Genomic DNA, 15,400 nt, shown 5'->3' on the forward strand with positions numbered 1-15,400 from the left:
AAGGTGTAAGTGTAAGAACAAGAGCCAAAAAAAAACCAGAAAGAATAAAGCAAGAACTAAAGGACTACAAGCTGTAAATAAAACATGGCAGACAACTGAGGTAACAGGTAACATGACACTGTTTGCTGTTCTGAGTTATCTGACAAGCCAAGATCTGGGACATTTAAAGAACTCCATGCAGTGGTATCTTCAGAGTTGACATGTTAATCATTGTTTAACAAGCCTGAAAGGCACATGGGTAAATCCCTACTGCACAGTTTTTAAGTATATTATTTTGAAGCATTAGGACTAAAATGTGAAAACACCAACAAGAAAAAAATCCTAACAGCTCAAGTTCAGGTAGACTTCCCTGAAATGCTTTAATAAGATAAAAACCTGTCGCTGCTGAGTTGATTCTGACCCTACAGTACAAAGCAGAACTGCCCCATAGACTTTCCAAAGCTGTAAACTTTATGGAAGCAGACTGCCACATCTTCCTTCTGTGGAGCGGCTGGCGGATTCGAACTGTCAACCTTCCAGTTAGCAGCCAAAAGCTTACCACTGCACCAGAAGGTCTCCTCTTTAAATGACAGGTAATAAAAGCTAATGCTCATGGAAGCAGCAGTCGAGAAATCAAACGATGCACCGCACTGGGTAAATCTGCCGCAAAAGACCTCTTTCAGGTGTTAAAAAGCAAAGATGTCATCTGGAGGACTAAAGTGTGCCTAAATGAAGCCATAGTATTTTGAATCACCTCATATGCATGTGATAGCTGGACAACGAATAAGAAAGACTGAAGAAGAATTGATGCCTCTGAGTTATGGTGTGGGCAAAGAATATTGAATATACCATGGACTGCCAAAGGAACGAACAAACCTGTCTTGGAAGAAGTACAGCCAGCATGCTCCTTAGAAGCAAGGATGGTATGATTTCATCTCACATACTTTGGACATATTATCAGGAGGGACGAGTCCCTGGAGAAGGACATTATGCTTGGTAAGGTAGAGCAAAAGAGAGGGGTTGGACTGACACAGTGGCTGCAACAACAGGCTCAAATACAGCAATGATTGTGAGCATGGTGCAGGACCAGGAAGTGTTTCATTCTGTTATACACAGGGCTGCTATGAGTCGGAACTGACTCAACGGAATCTAACAACACAACAATAAAAACTGAAGGATGGTTCAATGCCTTGCCATAATGGAGACCTGGAGGTTAATTAATAGGCCAGTTGCCATCAAGTCAGTCCCTACTCATGGCAGCCCCATGTGCGTCAGGGCAGAGTGATGCTCCAGAGGGTTTTCAGTGGTTGATTTCTCTAAAATAAATCACTAGACATTTCTTCTGAGGCATCTCTGGGAGTACTCAAACTTCCAACTTTTCAGAGGTTAGCAGCCAAGTACATTAACCGTTGGTACTACCCAGGGACTCTGGAGCTTACTGATAGTTCCTATTTATTGGGCCCTTATTTTTACTATGAACCAGAAACTGTTTTAAGTGCTTTCTACACTTGTCCTCTGATGGTAACATTTAAGAGTTATAAAGTGAGCTGGAAAGTTGGTAGAATAATTCAGATTTTCCCAGAACTCAGCCCCTTGGGCTTAGAGCCTCCCTGGAGAACTAGGAACTAACTCTCACCAAATACAGCTTTGGATCAATCAGAAAGATGGGCAGACAGAACACTGGGAATGGCCTGGAAAAAAGACTTGGTATTTCCAGTTCTAAAAGATTTTCAAGTGAAACCTAATTGTTCAAAGTAATATTTCAGCTTATTAGTGATTCCTCAACAAACCTCCTCACATGCAAAAGGAATGAGTTTTCAAGGGAGTTTCCTTTGTAGAAAAGGATGCTGATAAAGTCCTAACCTTGTAACAGAAAAAAATATTTCCATTTAGGACATTGTACAAATAAATACAGTCACATAACAATTATGTGCCTAATGTAATGAAAGTTTTCAAAGATTCAAAAAGATTGAATGCTTCATGCTACAACAATTTCACTTTCACACCACCCAAATGTTTTTTTTTTTTTTATCAAAGATCGTTCACAAATTTAAGCCAAGGCAAGGCTTCAATTCAACCTTGGAAGACAGACTTCATTTGCAACAGGTTCTCGTCCTATGTTTTAAAGCTAGTAAAACAGGAATTTCTCATTTATATAGAGTTTGCTTTAAAAGAGTGGCCCAGGGAAAGGCTTTGCTTTGAAATTATAGTCTACTTCAGCTTGTAAACGCTAGCTATGACACCATTTATGTCATTTCTCAATAAACAAAGACCCCTAGGATCTGTCATAAAACTTTTGGAAAGAATGAGAGGTTCATGTTCAATGTGCCAAACAAGTCTAATAAATGCATTTAAAGCACCAAATAAGAAAAAAAAGTAGCATTAAGGTCCCTGTGGCATTCTGGATGCTGACTCATACATGGGGGGAAGTGAGATAGGAGACAAATGGGGAGATTCAGAAACGTTGAACAGCTCTCAATGGTGTCATTCACAGAGCCACTGTGCACAGTGGTGTTCACCAATGACAGGGTTCTCACACTCACGGGGCAGGGAGAGAACTCAGAGCTGAAGAAGGCTTGAGGTGATTTAGTTAGAGACGGAAACCCTTTCACTTTCTAATACCTTTATCAAAGCTAAAGCCATCTCAGAGTAGGGCCCTCTTAGTTTCCCTCCTACCACACATGATGCTGTTGTTTAGTCAATTCCAGGAGCCCTGGTGGTGCAGTGGTTAAGCGTGTGGCTGCTAACTGAAAGGCAGACTGTTTGAACCCATCAGCACCTCCCTGAGAGGAAGACGTGGCCGTCTGCTTCCATACAGATTACAGCCTTGGAGACCCTACGGGGCGGTTCTACTCTGTCCTATAGGCTTGCTATGAGTCCGAGTTGGCTGGACAGCAATGGGTTTTTAGTCAGTTCAAGGTTTCCGTCTACTCAACACAAGCTGGCAGAGTAAATCACCTTCATAAAAGATGTCTAAATTATTTTGGACAAGTTGTTGTTGTTAGTTGCCATCGAGTTGATTCTGGCTCATGGCAATCTCATGTACTGCAGAGTAGAACTGCTCCACAGAGTTTTCAAGGCTGTGACTGTTTGAAAGCAGATCACCAGACCTGTCTTTCTTGGTACGTCTTCGTGGATTCTTTGGAAGAGCCCACTTTTGGGCTAGTACTTGAGCACTTAACTGTCTATGCCACCCAGAAATTAGCAATTAAAGATTTGTAAATATGATCAGCAATAATGGTGCTTCCTAATAAGCATTTTACTTTAATCTGTTTTATTCTTTAGCACCAGACATTCATCTATTTTCTTCAGGTTCACAATTTTTATATAGCAGTTTTAAAACACAAATAAAAATTCATTACATGAATTAATTAATATAGGGATAATATGAAAAGCTCATTAGACATTAACGTGTTTCTTCTAAAGGGAATGGATTAGCTTAGATTATTAATGCAATTTGAAAGTTCTTCTACAGAGACTATAAAGACCACTAAAAGCATTTAACTAAACATCAGTTTCCCACAAGAACAGTAAAACTTCAAAGAAAAATCATCACGCCTGATGTAATTACCACAGCCAGTCAAAGATCCAGTCGGTAAGTATTACCAGGAGGGCGGAGTAAAGGATATACTGTTCCCTCTGACAACTAAATTTCACAGTCAAATTCAAGGGCTAAGGAAATATGCGCACATATGACCAGACTGCAGAGTGCTAGCTCTACCTGCTCTTCCAGGGATTCAGAGAAAGGCCAGAATGGGAGGGAGTGGTCCAGGAAGGCTTCTGGAAGAGACAGACCTAGAGCCTAAAAAGGAAGTGTGGTTATTTGTTTTGGCTGAGAGCAAGCCAGCAGGATTTTACAGGGAGCGGAGAAATGGCCCAGATAAAAAGATGGCATGTGTGGACAGGAAGGAAGCCTGCACTCAGACGAGGATATGAAAACAGTGAAGACCCACAGCTGCCCTCTAGTAATTCCTGAATTTAAGTAAAGGCAAGGATTCACACTGATTGCTAAGATTCTTTTTTTCCTAACAATTAGTTCTTTATCAATTTCATCTGGCCCAGAAAAGAAAACTCTTTTGTCTAGGATGCCATAGGGTAGAGGGCTGCTTCCCAGTGATAATAAACTCTGACCTACTGCAGCCCCTTCAAGACCTGTGATTCAAGTTTCATGGAAAATATTGAGAAATATTCCATTAGAAATGAAATCTGCTTTCACAGCATATTGTATATTTCCTGTGTTTTTCCTCATTATCACCAAGGACATTCCCGTGAAAACAAAATCTTGTTTTTTCCCAGAGTAACCATATTCTATATTAACTTGCTTTCAATTTCCTAACTGCCTTTTAATGACATCGCGATGAGCTTCTGGGGTCTTTCCAGTGATGTCATAAATGTCCTCGGGAGTAAATTATTAGGCTAACAACTTCAACTACAAGCAAAGGGGGGTGACCTCATATGGCATGATTTCAAGTTTCCAGGCAGTCACAGCAACAAGCTGCTCTCCCTACACCCCTTAATCCCCCCAGTGCAGTCCCTAACCTGCTGGCTAGCGTTGAAATACCGAAGTTATTAGGCTGACAGTTTCAACCATGGCAGAAGCAATGGATGTGACTTCAATATTTCCAGGAATGCCACTATCATCAGTCCCCCAACCCCCCATAAAAATACCTCCCCATCTGCTGGCTGGTGTTGAAAGAGCGTAACTAGAGCTTCGTTCTCTTAGTTTTAACCTCTAGTAAAATGCACATGCTTCTTTCAGAAGTTTCCATTACAATATCACTCAATTTCAGATCCTTCCTTAATAGGTTTACAAAGGGCAAGCAGAAGAAGACTCCCTCCCATATAATACCACTGCTCTCTCACCAGCCCTCTCCCAGCAGCTGGAGCTGGAAGCCCCACCAGGAAGTTCAGCCACCTCAACTCTAGGTCCAATCCAGACTTCAGGCAGAAATAATTTAAGAAGTCTCAAACCAATGCTCCATGCATCATGTTGTCTGCTAGTCCACTCTAAACTAGTACATTTTAGTTCTGAAAACAACGTCTGTCTTACTCCCCAAGACCCAGTCTCCACTGTCCACTCTTGCTCTGTGAATCATCTCTGACTCATTCAGGCCACCTGAGTACCCATCCTGGTATCCTGCCCAGAATCCTGTCCCTCCAGGAATGGAAACACACCCTGCTTTGGTTGTGTGCCCAAGGGGAAAGAAATCCTTCTACTTAAGTTCATGCTTGCCTGATGTAAAGCCACAGAGCAGGGCAATAAACAACTTCGGCTCTGGAGTCAGACATACCAGGCCAACCTGGCTCTACCACTTTCTAGCTATGTGACTTCAGGTGTGTGAATTAACCTTGATGGGACTCAGCTTCCCTATCTGTACCTATCATACCCATTAAATGAGAGAATATAGCACAGTATAAGAGCTGATAATAGCAATAGTAAGGATATTAATCATGGCGAGAATACAGTTGATAACAACCGGCATTGAACTATACAAATAATATTGCTTATCCCCACATCCTACTTTGCTATGCTTTCCCTGCCTGGAGTGAAACAGTCACTAACTCACACTGGAACTCAAATGAAGGCCTTCTGCCTATGTGACTGCCTGTTATACATCAGAAGCAGCCACAGGTCTGGACTCTGGGTTCAGCCTGCCAGGCTGCCTTCTCTACCCTAGAGCAAACTGCTTAGCTCCAGGTCCTTCTCAGTCTGTCCTATGCCATTTCAACTAATTGGGCCAGTTGCCACCATGCCTCAAACAAAGATACGTGTAGTATCTAGCTGTTCGGAAGATATCGAAGAATAAGAAGATTAGGAAAGCCAAAGGTAAGTGGCTCTGTGATTTTGCTTTAGTCAAAGGCATTTTTGAAATCACTGGAAGGGGCGTTAATATCACTTATCTCCAAGCATCATCATGAATAAATACAAAGCTCCCACTGCGAACAGAGCAATACGCTTGCAACACTTCCTGCACGGTGCACCAGGTACTGACAAGGGTTCAAAGTTAAAGAAGAAAGGTAGCGGAGAGGCTAACTCCTTAAGTCCCCACAAGTAAAACCGTGAAAAAGTGGATTTTATATATGTTGATCATTCAGCAATTTTCTTTGACCAATTATACTACACATTCTCAGCTGTAGAAGGACATAGTCTACCAGCCAATTCATGGGGAGCCAATGTCAGCACCAGAGGCTCAACTGCTTTCTTACTGAACTGAAAACCTCAGCTTCATTCTATAAAGATGAAGTGGCTCTTCATCCAGTTTTTTTGTGTGACATTTTTAAGATACACATTGGATTCTGGTATCCTTTTATTACAGTACTGCAAGTAGGCAGGGAGCCCTGGTGGCACAGTGGTTAAGAGCTAGGGCTGCTAACCAAAAAGTCAGCAGTTCAAATCCACCAGCCACTCCTTGGAAATTCTATGCAGTTCTACTCTGTCCTATATGAATCAGAATCAACTCGACGGCAACAGGGTTGGTTGGTTGGCAAACAGGTAGAAGATTTTATATACCATACTATTTTAAAATATTTCTTATCTACCTTGACGTAAAGTTTCTTCACATTATTCATCAGCAAAGGCTAGGTTTTGCTTTTAAACAACTCACAACACCAAAGATCCATTGGAAGGACACAATGAATGGTCGCAGAAATCCAATCAGTAAAAGAGCATTAATAAAATGATTAAATCATCCCACATTAATTAACTGCAATTAATAACTCATTAGTCCTGAATTTATGAAAATAAATACTCATTTCTCAAAAATAATTTTCCCAAATTTTGTTCCTGTAGGTACAAAAAAAAGTAGTGAAACTGAAAGGCAGAATGCCCTCCTTCGTCAGGCAACAGAAAAATTAATTATTTCTATGCAGCTCATTACAAGAAACTAAAGGGCATTTCCCCTTATTTGTTTATATATTGGTGAGCAAGTTCAGGTGTTAAAATTAAGGCCTCAAATCAGATTCCAGTCCAATCAGTAAGTTAGTACTGAATTTAATTATACGTCAATTGCCATTTGCTCCATAACCCCAATCACTGCCAAAACAAGTTGTCACCAACAGTGCTTCCAACACAGACAGCAGTGTTTACAGGCTAGCTACAGAACCAGATTAAACCTCCTACACAAAGCTCCATATGGATCAGAGTGCTCTAAATCCTTTCTTTCCAAAGTGAACTACGGAGAAGACACATTAGGCTAGAAATTAGCTGAACTGCCCTAAGAGCTGTACAAGGAACTATGCTGGACGAGCCTCACCTACACCTGAAATTTATTTAGATGATGAGATTCTAGACTTCCAGCTGATACTGTAATGGTACAAACTTTTGGACCTTGGGAGGGGGTATTTTGCATGTGGGAGGGACATGAATCATTGGGAACTCTAGCGGGCAGCTTTCTAAGATGGCCCCATATAATCCCTGCCTCCTGCTATTCACACCCTTGTGAAAGCCCCTCTCCATTGTGAGCTGTACCTAGTGACTCGCTCTTTCCCTCTAAATTTCTCACTCTAATGAAGTCAGGTGCCGCGTTGTTAGCTGCCCCACAGAGAAGCCCCTGTATATACAGCCCATGAAAAACTAAATCCTGCCAACAACCACTTGAGTGAGCTTGGAAGCTGATCCCCCCCAGTCAAGCTTTAAGATGGCCACAGCCCTAGCTCAAGCCCTGACTGCAGCCTTCTGAGAGGCCCTGGGGCCGAGGATTCAGCTAAGTCACACCAGAATGCCTGACACACAGAAACTGTGTGAGAATAAATGTTGTTTTAACTCATTAACTTTTGGAGTAATATGTTACTCAGCAATAAGTAATAAATACTAATACAGATTTTACTACTGAAAGCATCATTTGGATATCATCATAATACACATTTGAAAAGTGAATCTAAAAAATCACACTTTCAGTTGGAATTTTAGGGTGCTTTTAGAGCAAGTTTTCAGATATTTTAATACCTCTTTATTTTCCACGGTTATCAAACTCTATAATACATGAAGCTATCGCAAGCTTTTCCAGGTTAAACTAGTTAAGTTAAAATCCCATCAAATATTAGAGGTATTTAACTTTCCCCCTTGGAGTAGTAGACCACAAGTCTAAATCAGCATTAAGGAGTCTAGATTTGACAGAAAGAAAAAACAAAACAAGAAAATCCAAGATATACTTTCCTTCTAGAAAATCATATGCAGACACAGAAAAACCTCACTTCCTTAAAATAATAAAGGGAAACTCCTTTGGTTAGAAGGTTTACAAAAAACTTACTTACCTTGAATGCACTGAAGCGTTCCATCCTCTGCTCTTATTGTAAAAGTCTCACCTGGATTAACTTGAACGAGAATAACCTGCCAAAATAACACATTAATTTCAATTTAATACTAGAACATCTGGGATTTTCCTTCAACAGTTTTATTACCTAAATATATGTACTAGACAGGAAGCATGTGGCACCAACTCTTATACAAACACAAAACTTGGGGTATACGTCTTAGACCTGGTTCAGATTTGAGGCAGGGGAAAAGTACATGAGTGAATTCTTCTGTGTTTCTTAAAATGTTATGGAGCTAACTAATTTAGAAACAACAAATTAAGATAAAAGACCAGAAACAAATTGAAAAGTGCACCAAGAAATAAGGTTTTGATTTAACACTCTTGCGTACTTTTCCAAAGTGTCTATTACTGACCTGGGTCACATGAGTCTACTGTGTAACAATACAAAGCAATTTTTAGGAAAATGTTTGGAGAAAGAAGTATCTGAGTATAGGATCATAATAACGAACAGTATTAAATAAATCAATTAATATTACAAGTTGGCCCCACCAACACTCAAATTTTGAAATCTATTACCTAAATGGCAGGGTTTTAGTCATATGAACTAACAAAAATATTTAATATTAGAAGACAACTTCCAAAAGACTAGACTATGAGTGGCAACAACAAAGTGTTTTCTTTCAACAGTCTCATAATTTTAGCTCTAATCACAGGATAACAAAAGGAAAAATCACTAATTTGTATCTAAACATGTATTAAAGGATATAATCCAAGCTAAAAAACTGTCGTCAAAATGTTCATCTGGTTGACACCGTTCACAGGGGGATGTCAGTGTCACATTCATCTCAGAACTCCTGGAGCAAGCCTTGCTCCTCTCCGCCTTGCAGCCACCAAGCCAACTGTTCCCTCTGTCTTCAATGCATTTCCTGGACTATTCTGTCCCTGCCCACCACTCACCTTACTCCTTTCTTGACTGGCTAAAGTCTATTCGTTGTTCTCAGCTTAAGAACTAGCCCTTGTCCCTCATGAAAAGTCAGATCCCCTATTATATGTTCTCAAACAAAACTACTTCTTCCTAGAATTTACAATTGCAATTAACTAATTAAGCAGTTATTTTCTTGAATGTCTTTCCCTATAATATAGGCTCCATATAGACAAGATCCCACTGCCTAGCACAGTGCCTGAATGAAAGTCATTTCATCTTTAAGAACTAAACCTTTAATATCTATGTCTTTTGCTTCTTCTAATAACTTGCCACAGGAGACGCTGCTGGGCTATCAAAAATTTTTGTTAAGTCAGGAAATGCATCAATTAGAAAAAAACAGGATCATTCAAAGAAAAGATGTCCATGCTTCATCCCTGGTGCTTCTCGTTATTTTGGATTATAACAGTTATTTCTGGGCAATTTGTCCTGTACAATAACTGCATCAATGATCTTAAGAGTCTTCAAATTCTCACCAGTGTATACACACACTGCACCACCTCAAGAACTCAGAAGGAAATCCCTTCAGCTCTCCAGAGTGATTAAAACATTTGAATTGCTTTCTTAAAAGTGAGCTTTTAGTCATTCCTTTAACATCAAAATCATTAACTTTATTTTTATATAAATACAGAGCACAACTCAATTACAATGGAATAAAGCAACACTTCAGTGAAAAGAAATTGTAAAAAGTCTCTAGACCAAGTCTAACACCACTATAATAGAGCAGAAATCATCTGCTTTTTGTTTAAACCCCCAAGGACAGGGCTATAATACATGCCTGTGGAATTAATTAACTGGAGAGAAAAAAAAAAAAAAAATCAATGGACACCAAGACTCTGTGTCTCAGGTTTTCTTTGACAATCCCAAATTCATATACTCTTTCCAACCACACTCATAATTGTCAGACAATGTGCCCTGAATAAGGGTTCTGAAAACACAACTCACCATCATTGTGGAAAAGTCCAGGCAAGGAAAGGGATTTCTGAATTGGTGTATGTTCCAGCCTCTGTCACATTATCTGACCATCAGATTACAAGAAGTGTCTCTCATGGTTCCTTAGTGGTCACTGACACCAGACCACGATTCAGAGAATGGCCTGCAGGCATCCACCCTCCAAAATCTACTTACGCCTTCCCTGTCCGCTTACTGAGGCCAATTCCTGGTCCCCAAGCCACTTATTCAGGAAAAGAGATGATAGGGCTTTTAGCATCCTACTAACATACCTCTCTTCAAATGTTTGCTTCCCCTAATTTCCACTGCTGCTGGGTTGCTATGGCAACCAGATTATAATCTACTGAGTTACCTCAGAAACCAGGAAAATCTACTGTGTTCCAATACCAATTTTTCTGAGTAAGAACTAAAGTCATTATTTGAACAAACCGTATTCACCTTGGCACTGAGATGTTTTAAAAGAAAGCATTTTATTCTACCGAGGGAGACTGACCACCTTGCTGTTTTTACTGTCAATAAAGCAGAGATAAAAATAAAGCTTGGGCACACCGCAGGCCAGCGATCTGTCCCTGACAACGGACATGAATGAAACGGCAGCACCAGGCCTTGCATCAGGCGGCCCTGAGGAGCATGAGTCACACCCTGGCAGAACTGGTGGCACTTAACCTTTTGTATCACACACATCAGTCAATCTCTCTCTCCCTCTGGCCACAAAGCAGACATAACTGTTTACAAGTCCTCTTATGGAACGTAAAACATAATAACATTGTTGTCCAAACCTCCTCATGTTTTGTCCACTCGCTAAGCATTTTCTGCTTTTCCAAAGTCTGCGTTAAACCGATTTATGTTGCATTCTGTGTCTTCTCAGACACACAGGGAAAAAGGGCAAAGATTTTAACCACTGATAGATTTTTTTCCTCTGAGATGGATGAAATAGGATCATGCTAATCAAATCCTAGGCGCGCACTTCAGGCTACTATTGCTTTGTCAGAGCTGTTTCAGATCCGCTAGTGGCACACAAACCAAGAAGCCTGATACAAACAGAGATAGTTTAACATGGCATAATGAAAATTAAACGACCACTCTTTCCAAGTCTAAAGAAACAACAAAACAAGCCTTAGAACTAACACAATTGAACCAAAGTGTAAACACAGCATCCTGGGAATGCTTCAGTCATAAGAGAACTGAGACAAGTTTAACACATCTTTTCTGCAAAAGGATAAATCTAAATCTAACTCAGTTTTTCACTCATTCCAAAACCAAAACCAAACCCATTGCTGTCAAGTCAATTCCCACTCATAGAGATCCAATAGGACAGAGTAGAGCTGTCCCATAGGGTTTCCAAGGAGCGGCTAGCGGACTCGAACTGCTGACCTTTTTGGTTAGCAGCCGAGCTCTTAGCCAGTACGCCACCAGGCCTCCAGTACTTTCACTCATTCGAAGGGAAAAAAGAAAGCTACTTTTGCAATTTAAATTCTGGGTGGCTGATTAACAGGAGATCAGTAGTATCTAAGACTACTCAGGGAAACAAATTCCTAACTTATGCCTCAAGTAAAAAATTACCAGCCATCTGGCTAAAGAATCATCGTAATGTTATCAGTCCATCAAGGAAGCTTCTGTCCAGAGAACAGTACTGACTGACCAGAGATGAAATATTACACTGGCAGCATTTTAGAAAGCTGAATCCAGTACAGATAATCAAGATATAAACTGTGCTGGGAGAAGAGATCTCATTTCACTTCAGGCACTCTTTCCACTTACACACTCTGTGAGGCTTGTCTCACTCTTAGCTGTTTCATGTGTAAATGAATACTTCTCACTTGGCCAGCAGTCAGGATCATCCAGCAGATACCTTTAGGGGAAAAAATGATACAACCTAAAAGCTGCAGATTTCAGGGAAGGAAGGATCCTCTTCAGGAATAACTAATAACTTCTAAAAAGGGACCTCTGGCTCCATGAGGGAAAGAGCAGAACCTCTTTACTGGTCTCTCTCTCACATACACAGCCCAGGTTCTCAAAGTCCAGAGAAATCCTGGTGAGCTCCTTCCACACCCTAGACTTGCGTGGAAATAAAACAAGACCTTTACCCTGTTGTCTGTGTGGATCAAGGACAGCTTCACGTATCACGTATGTCCTTGTGTCTTGACCCACTGTTTGTTTAAATACTCTTGGAGACTTCATGGTTTTATCTGTTCTTCACCTGCCAGCTTTGGGTTCAGTCGTCAGGGAGACAGGTGAGCAATTTGAGGCAATCAATAACACTTCCCATCATCTTCCAATACATATTTTATCTGTTCACGTTTTTAATCCTGTGGCATCTTCTTTGTGTATGTTATTACCACAGAGAGAGTATTTAATGGTCATTTGCAGCCCATTACCTCCCATTTTCCTGATTTGGAGAAAAGGGGGAGGGCTCAGAAGACAGACAATGCCTACAAGGTTAGGTTCCTGCAAGCCTCTGGTCACAACATTTTCGTCATCCAATCAATATATAAACTTTTCTGTGTGTTTCTGTTTATAGACACCTTATTTAGTATCTATTGTTGATCATGAACAGTGAACTCACAGCCAATAGCACTGTAATTCATGCCTGGAGGGAGCCTGTCTAATACATGTATTTTCTTCGTAAGGCCCATCACAGATTTTGTACACTTAGAACACAAGACAGCACCTCATCACTATGCTTGGGGGCCATTTTAAACAGCAAAATCACTGAGAAAAAGCACAACAATGGGAAAGACATGGCACGAAACAAGACTGAAAAGGGCGTTTGTTCACACTGCAAGAACTGAAACAAGAAGGTAGAGTCACCATGTTCAGCGTCAGCTGGGAAGGTGCACCTCAGGCACCTCTAACTTTTTGCCCTCTGTGCATCTCTGCAAATGACCGCTAAAGCGCCACGGGCATCGATTTTGGAGTTACAGATAAATGTTAGCAGGTGGGCAAATGCACAAATAGGGGATATGCAAACAGTGAGAATCTACCGTATTATTAACTGGACAGTACATATGGGAAAACGGAGGCTTAAAAAGAGTAAGTAACTTGCCCCAAATCACAAAACTAAAAAGCGACTGAACTAGCAGTGGACTCCAGCCCTGTCTGACCAAAATGCATCCTCTTCTATTCCACCACACAGCTTTCCCTCCTCTGATATCCAAGTGTTTGACAGAGTCAATTCTCTAAGGAGACACTTCAAAGAGTAACTACAGCTAGGAAATGCATTTAACTGGGTTAAAGGCAAGTCCACAAGAGGGAGGACAAGTTCTAGGAAATCTGTCCTCACTCCCTGACGCAGACTCCACCCATCCTCCTTCCTAAACAGGGTCTGGCAATTAGATGCTGAGGAATCTCTTAATTAACAACACATACAGAAAACCAAACCCATTGCCTTCAAGTCAATTCCAACTCATAGCAACCCTATACGACAGAGTAGAACTGATCCCATAGGGTTTCCAAGGTGCGGCTGGATTCAAACTGCCAACCTTCTGGCCACCAGAGCTTCTAGATGTTTTTTACTTGGCAGGATTTATTCTCATAAACTCCTTGTCAAGATCTTGAGTTCTCCTAGAATCCTGAGATGAACAAATGAGCTAGTTGCTCCATTATAACCATAATAATCACAAGATGCCAATTCTTAGAACCCAAAAGAAAGAAAAATAAGTGACTCCCGAGGAAACTGCATTATAAGCTCCTATGCTTTCCAAAACCTATCTGTTATTGACCAAAGACTGAAATAGATAATAGGTAACTGAGGAAACAGAAGTCACATCAACCAAGGATGATGCTTTTATGCACTAAAATCACACATCCAGTGAATACATAGATGCAGAAGAGTTAAATAACTGCATTTCATTAAACAAAGGCCCTTACAGGAATTACTACTACATGAGGGTTAATTCAGCAAAAATTTACTGAGTGCCCATAATGGGCAAGGCGTTTCCCTAGGCATCGAGGGCAGAGTCTTAGACAACGCAAAACTCTGGCCACTTGGGGCTTACAAATATGAGTTGAAGTTGACTCCATGACAACGGCTTTGGTCTTTTTTTTTTTTTTGGGGGGGGGGGGCTTACAAATAGAATTTGCATCATATTTAAACAAATAATTTAAAGACAGTGGCAAGGACTCTGGCTATAAAGAAAATACAACAATGGCGGCTTGTAAGAAGCTGTATACTTCTACCCCACCTAACTGTATACTGCCTTGAATAAAGAGATTCTGTTACAAAAAGGGCTGCTATTTGCTAAGAATAAAAATGCAGCATTAACTCAAATAGGAAAAAATGCAAAATACAGTATCAATGGTCCAAACTAGGTTACAAGCCTCTTTTCAAAGAACCACAAACATCCAAATCTGAAGTTCCAATTACAGGACTTTCAAGATAGAAACCAAGAATATAAAAGACCAAAATGTATAGTTGAGAGTGACACATATAGGGGAAATAGGATAGTGCAGATAGGCAAGCAAAAGAACAATTACACAGGCTAATACATGACAGCCTGAACAGTATGATGTTTAAGCTAGAACTCCAGTGTGGCTATAATTACATGTACATGACAAAGGGGTAAAGGTGAGGTTGCCGAGGCAGGCCAGGGCCACCTCAGAAAGGCCACGTTTGCCTCATTTAAAGAGCTGGACTTTAATCTTGTAAGCAGTGGCTTTTCCGTGCAGGAAAGTAACATTACTACCAATGAGAACTCAAAACTAAGAGGAGAAGGCACTGCACACAGAGACCAGTAAAGAATTTACTGAAATATCCATCTATGACATAATTCAAAGATTATGTTGTTCCAATAACCATCCATTTAACCATTGTTGTTGTTAGGTGTCATCGAGTCATTTCTGACTCATAGCGACCCTGTGTACAACAGAACAAAACACTGCCTAGTCCTGCACCATCCTCACGATCATTATTATGCTCAAGCCCATTGTTGCAGTCACTGTGCCAACCCATCTCCTTGAGGGTCTTCCTCTTTTTTGCTGGCCGTCTACTTTACTAGGCATGATGTCCTTCTCTAGGGACTGATTCCTCCTGATAACATGTCCAAAGTATGTGACAGATAGTTTTGCCATCTTTGCTTCTAAGGAGCATTCCGGTCGTACTTTTTGCAAAACAGATTTGTTCACACCTTTGGCAGCCTGTGGTATATTCAATATTCTTTGCTGACACCACAATTCAAAGGCGTCAATTCTTCTTCAGAATGAAAACACCATGGCCTGGGTCAGGCAAACCTTA

The 15,400-nt window shown here is 40.7% G+C and overlaps 1 protein-coding gene across 4 annotated transcripts in view; it reads right to left on the bottom strand.

Annotated features, from left to right (window-relative positions):
* The window catches only part of FNDC3B (fibronectin type III domain containing 3B), a 391,440-nt gene that overhangs the window by 266,523 nt on the left and 109,517 nt on the right, over nt 1-15,400 (bottom strand). For all 4 annotated transcript variants that reach the window (XM_049867193.1, XM_049867190.1, XM_049867192.1 and 1 more), the window contains one exon: nt 8,233-8,308. In XM_049867193.1, coding sequence (XP_049723150.1) covers nt 8,233-8,308 — 76 coding nt within the window. The remainder of the gene's footprint in view (nt 1-8,232; nt 8,309-15,400) is intronic.

This window comes from Elephas maximus, chromosome 23 (genome assembly GCF_024166365.1).
Source record: "Elephas maximus indicus isolate mEleMax1 chromosome 23, mEleMax1 primary haplotype, whole genome shotgun sequence".
NCBI classification, from domain to species: domain Eukaryota; kingdom Metazoa; phylum Chordata; class Mammalia; order Proboscidea; family Elephantidae; genus Elephas; species Elephas maximus.